At 42.2% G+C, this 6,000-nt stretch overlaps 1 protein-coding gene across 2 annotated transcripts in view; it reads right to left on the bottom strand.

The window, feature by feature from the left end:
- Positions 1-4,074, bottom strand: part of ECM1 (extracellular matrix protein 1) — a 28,675-nt gene extending 24,601 nt beyond the window's left edge. For both annotated transcript variants that reach the window (XM_077257780.1, XM_077257778.1), the window contains exon 1: positions 3,931-4,074. In XM_077257780.1, the coding sequence (XP_077113895.1) occupies positions 3,931-3,994 (64 nt within the window). In that variant the 5' untranslated portion in view covers positions 3,995-4,074. The remainder of the gene's footprint in view (positions 1-3,930) is intronic.
- Positions 4,075-6,000: the final 1,926 nt, after the last annotated feature.

A 6,000-nucleotide genomic window follows, 5' to 3' on the forward strand; every position in this document is an offset into this window, starting at 1 on the left:
TTCATATATCTAATAACTGTTGGACACAGTAATGTTTCTGCCTTGAAATGAGGTTTATTGTACTAACAGAAAATATGCAATCTGCATTCAAACAAAATTTTTGTTTACTGAAATTTAATTAATGTTTCATGTAAAAGGTTTGGTGGGGATGAAGCTTCAAGATGCCTCCTGTAAGGAGAAACTAGTCGCAGGCATTGCTCGGGTGTGATGTTGGCCCATTCTTCCACACAAACAATCTTAATATCCTGAAGGTCCCGTGGGCTCCTATAAACTGAGCTTCAGTTCCTTCCATACATTTTCTCGGCCATTCTAGCAGCTTTATTTTATTTCCTGAAACCAACTGAGAATTTCCTTGGCTGTGTGTTTGGGATCTTTGCAGAGGTGTAACTAGGGGTTCAGCTAAGGGGGGCAAAATATCTGAGTGAGCCCTTGTCACCCAGTATACTTCACTCCCAATAGTCCTCCTCCATTATAAAAGAAAAAAAAAACCTTTAGATGAGCGACATGATATTTACAAGGGGCACGTTGGGTGTTTGGCCTGTAGAAAAATACTGATCCTGCTCGCCCCATAGTCCTTCATACAGTATACTGCACTCCCCATAGTCCTCCATATAGTATAATGACCACCACACTTTAATGAGGTTCCATACTGTATGTATCTACAATGTTTGAGGGACCCCCATAGTAGTATCTACAATGTATGAGGGGACCCCATACTTTGATGAAACCACAGTCACACCTTATGTTTCAATTAAAATAAAAATCATCATATACTCACCTATTCCAGGATCCTGACAAGTTCTACTGCAAAGCGCCGATTCTCGCACTAGACATCAGATTCATGGCCCGCCGTGACAATGTCACCATGCCAGGACTCTCAGCAGACATCCGGCATGTCTGTCTAAAGAACAGAGAGCGGTATTGCAAGGAGATAGTGTCTCCCTGCTCTACCCAGAGATTAACTATATTGTTTAAGGGTAGTGTAGCTCCAGCTGGGCCCCTCAGACTGTGGGACCCAGGGTGACCACACATCTACCCCCACTTGATAGCTACCCTACTGGATCATTGTCTTGCTGAAACGTCCACCTTTGTTCTATCATCTTCCTGGTAGACGGCAGCACATTTGTATCAAGAACGTCTCAGTACATTTGTCCATTCATCCTTCCTTAATTTATATGAAGTTAGCCAGTGCTTTATGGTGAAAAGCAGGCCCACGCCATGATGTTTCCACACGTAAACTGCACTGTTGGCATGGTGTTTTTGGGGTGATATGTAGTGCCTTTTGGCCACCAAATATGTTGTGTACTATGGCATCCAAAGGGTTCAATTTTGGTCTCATCTGACCAGATTATATTCTGTCAGTATTTCACAGGCTTGTCTAAATGTTGTTAAGCAAACTGTTAACGCGTTTGAACATGCTTTTGGTTCAGTAATAGAGGCTTGCGTGGTGAGCGTGCATACAGGCCATAGAGGTTGATTGCTTTACTTACAGTTTTCTTTAAAATAATTGTACCTCCTGATTCCAGGTGTTCCTTGGCTTTTGGACAACTCTTCTGATGATTTTATTTTCACTCCTTTGTCTGAGATCTTACGGGGAGCACCTGGTCGTGACTGGTTTATGGTAAAATGATGTTCTTTCCACTTCTGGGTTATGGCCCCAACAGTGCTCACTAGAACCTTCAATAGTTTAAAAATTCTTCTGTAACCAATGAAATTAGTATGTTTTGCAGCAATAAGGTTGTGAAGGTCTTGAGACAGCTCACTGGTTTTACCTATCATGAGATGTTTCTTGTGTGACACCTTGGTAATGTGATACCTTTTTATAGTCCATTATTTGAACCAGCTGACATTATTTTACACTAAGTGGTAAGATTGCTTTCTAATTACTGATAGATTTCAGCTGTTATGACTGATCATGGCTTTTTGCACCTCTCTTTCTTCATGTGTTCCATACTTTTTCCCTGTATCATTTCTCATTATTACACAACTTAATTTATGGACATCTATGGTTTGATTTTTCTGCCTGTGTGCATTGGATGGGTTGTTCCTCACATCTTGCCTACCATCGAAACCTTCAAAAAGAGCCTGAAGACCCACCTCTTCCTACAAGCCTACAACCTGCAGTAACCACCGATCAACCAAACCGCTGCATGACCAGCTCTATCCTCGCCTACTGTATTCTCACCCATCCCTTGTAGATTGTGAGCCTTCACGGGCACGGTCCTCTCTCCTCCTGTACCAGTTATGACTTGTATTGTCTAAGAATATTGTACTTGTTTTTATTATGCATACCCCTCCTCACACGTAAAGCGCCATGGAATAAATGGCGCTATAACAATAAATAATAATAATAATAATAATAATCTGGTGAGAATGGCATGTCATTAGCACCCTTAGAAATAGATTTGCTTAGAAAATTGGTGATATGTTCAATAGTTCAATCACCCATTGTACTTATGGCAAGTGACAGGTCCTCTTTAAGCTAAAGAGACAGTGATAGGATTTCCATTAACAGCGTAAGCCACTGTATGAAATGACAAAAAAACCCAACCAACAGCAATTGGACCCCTTCACTAGGGCTTTGGCTATGTCACAGAGAGGTCTATCAAGTGTTCTCAGTCTAAAAGGATAGAGAGGAAATGTATGTCTATACAGTGCTGTCCGTCAGGTAATCTTCCCCCGATGACAAATACAAAACGCAGTGTGAAGCATTAACAGGCCAATACATTGAGAAATCTGCGCTTACTGCATAGCAGGGAAAACAGAGACGGTGTCTGTCCTGCAACTCCAAATAGTAGTTATACAAAGTCATAAATGTAACCAAATATTAGATAACATTCCTTTATAATAAAAACCATTAAAGTCTTATATAAAAGGAAATTCCTAACCCCAACCCCCTCTCGACTACCAGTAATTAAAACGCAGCATAAAAATTTTGCAATTTATTTCTAGGACATCATGAGTATTAAAAACGAAGCCAATAACAAATGGGTGTGTGGCATTAATAAGGTAGGTCAAGTTTTAGGATGGGAAATGAAATCATTAAAATTCCATTCATGCAGAGAAGCTTGTAAATGAAAGGTGCAAACATATGTAGACACATACGAATATGTTTTAGCCATGGGCACCTCTTGACCTGGAGGGCCTCAATAATTGGACAGATTGATTTGTATAGTTGCCTTGTAATACCTAATTTCTCCTGTGGCGGCACTACAGTTTAAACAGTTGCACTTGGGTACTCAGGTCGATCAAATATGGTCAATAGGGGTCTATACCCTGTAAGTAGTTAAAATTTAATGGAAAAACTCGTTCTAACATGGCAATGCTTGTACAAAAATGGAGCCATTCACAGGTGGGAACTTTACAGGAACTTTCGGGATACATAGAGTGGCCACTTATAGAGTACTTTGGAGCCAAGTAATTAGCGTTCATGTAGTTTTTTTTTCAGACATTACGTAAATGGTTAAAGTAGTGTGTGTGTGTGTGTGTGTGTGTGTGTGTGTGTGTGTGTGTGTGTGTGTGTGTGTGTGTGTGTGTGTGTGTGTGTGTGTGTGTGTGTATATATATATATATAGAAAAAAATCAGGCAGCACTCCAGTTCAAGGAGAAATTGTGCGCTTTAATCCAGCACCAAGTGGTGCAACGTTTTGACCTCACATCACGGTCTTTGTCCAGCACACCGTGATGTGTGGTTGAAACACTGCACCACTTGGTGCTGGATTAAAGCGCACAATTTTTCCTTGAACTGGAGTGCTGCCTGATTTTTTTCCATTTATAATTTGCGTTGGACAATTGCACTATTCAGGAAGTATTGCACCCAAAACCTGCTCAAGTTTGTGCTGATATATATATATATATATATATATATATATTACAATTAACAAACGTTCCCTACATCTGTCCATACACTAGTAGATCCTTGTGTCTTACCTGTGCATACAGAGCAGATTAGCAGCAGCACTTGTGCCGCTATCCCCAGCACTGGGCGTCTCATGGTTGCAGCCTGTTAGTCGGTGTCTATGCTCCTGGATGAGCAGTGCACTGAGTGCTACCTCTCTAGTATATGAGGGAGTGCAGCCCCACACCCCTCTGTCTGGTGAGTCACGCCTGCTGGGTCACTGCCCAACTCTGTCTTGTGATCTCAGTTACAGCAGCACTTTCTGGTATTTGGATTCTGGTAGCCAACAATGTAAAGGTGCAAATGATACAGATCCTGAGTGACTCATGGACCTGGGGCTCTACAATCTGCAGCATGCTGATGGGTTTCTTCCACAAGTTGCATACTGTAAGGCCATGTGCACACGTTCAGTATTTTTCGCGTTTTTTTCGCGTTTTTTCGCTATAAAAACGTGATAAAAACGCGAAAAAAACGCTTACATATGCCTCCTATTATTTTCAGTGTATTCCGCATTTTTTGTGCAAATGTAGCCTTTTTTTCCGCGAAAAAAATCGCATCGCGGAAAAAAAAGCAACATGTTCATTAAAATGCGGAATTGCAGGGGATTCCGCACACCTAGGGGTCCATTGATCTGCTTACATCCCGCACGGGGCTGTGCACACCATGCGGGAAATAAGCAGATTATGTGCGGTTGGTACCCAGGGTGGAGGAGAGGAGACTCTCCTCCACGCACTGGGCACCATATAAGGGGTCAAAAAATAAGAATTAAAATAAAAAATAGTCCTATACTCACCCTCTGATGGCCCCCGAAGTGTTGGCGCCTCTGTGCTGCACGCTGGCTTAGGTTCCTGTAGCTGGTGTGCGGTGAAGGACCTTGCCGAATGACGTCACTGTCCTGTGATTGGCCGAGACAGCTCACGTGACCGTGACGTCATGGAAGGCCCTGCGCGCACACATCAGCTATACGGAACGGACGCCGGTGAGGAGATCTGATGTCTGCGGGTGAGTATAAGCATTTTTTTTATTTTTTTTTATTATTTTTAAACGTTCTATCTTTTAATATAGATGCTGCAAAAGCAGCATCTATAGTAACAAGTTGGTCACACTTGTCAAACGCTATGTTTGACAAGTGTGACCAACTTGTCAGTCAGTTTTCCAAGCGATGCTACAGATCGCTTGGAAAACTTTAGCATTCTGCAAGCTAATTACGCTTGCAGAATGCTAAAAAAACGCAAAAAAAAAAAAATGCGGATTTCTTGCAGAAAATTTCCGGTTTTCTTCAGGAAATTTCTGCAAGAAATCCGCAACGTGTGCACATACCCTAAGTCCCTGGGGCTCATAAAAATTGATAGAGACTTGTCTAAACATTCACAGCACACGCAGACATGAGGGATTCCTGCTCTCCTGTCTCCATGTAAGACCCAGAGATGAGGGATTCCCGCTCTTCTGTCTCTATGTAACACACAGACATTAGGGATTCCCGCTCTCCAGTCTCTATGTAACACACAGACATGAGGGATTCCTGCTCTCCTGTCTCTATGTAACACACATAGTAAATATAGAAAAACTGACTGAACAGCCATCTAGTCTGAACTGGTGCATAACCAAAAAGTCTTACATAGCAAATAGATAATGGCTGCACTCAAGTTTATTGTGCTAAAGCAAGGAAATGTGCAATACATGAAATGTGAACAGCATAATGGCTTGTGAAATTTATGAAAAAATAAATTTCACAAGCCATTATGCTGTTCACATTTCATGTATTGCACATTTCCTTGCTTTAGCACAATAAACTTGAGTGCAGCCATTATCTATTTTCTATGTAACACACAGACATGAGGGATTCCCGCTCTCCTGTCTCTATGTATTACACAGACATGAGGGATTCCCACTCTCCTGTCTGTAACACACAGATATGAGGGATTCCCACTCTCCTGTCTCCGTGTAACACACAGACATGAGGGATTCCCATCCTCCTATCTGAATATAACACACAGACATGAGGGATTCCCACTCTCAATGCAATGGGGTACTCGGCACCGGGTCCTGCGGTTCGAGGGATGTCACGGTGGCTGACCCGGTCCGTGGCCCTCCGGGGTGTC

This window comes from Ranitomeya variabilis, chromosome 1, assembly GCF_051348905.1.
Source record: "Ranitomeya variabilis isolate aRanVar5 chromosome 1, aRanVar5.hap1, whole genome shotgun sequence".
Classification (NCBI taxonomy): Eukaryota; Metazoa; Chordata; class Amphibia; order Anura; family Dendrobatidae; genus Ranitomeya; species Ranitomeya variabilis.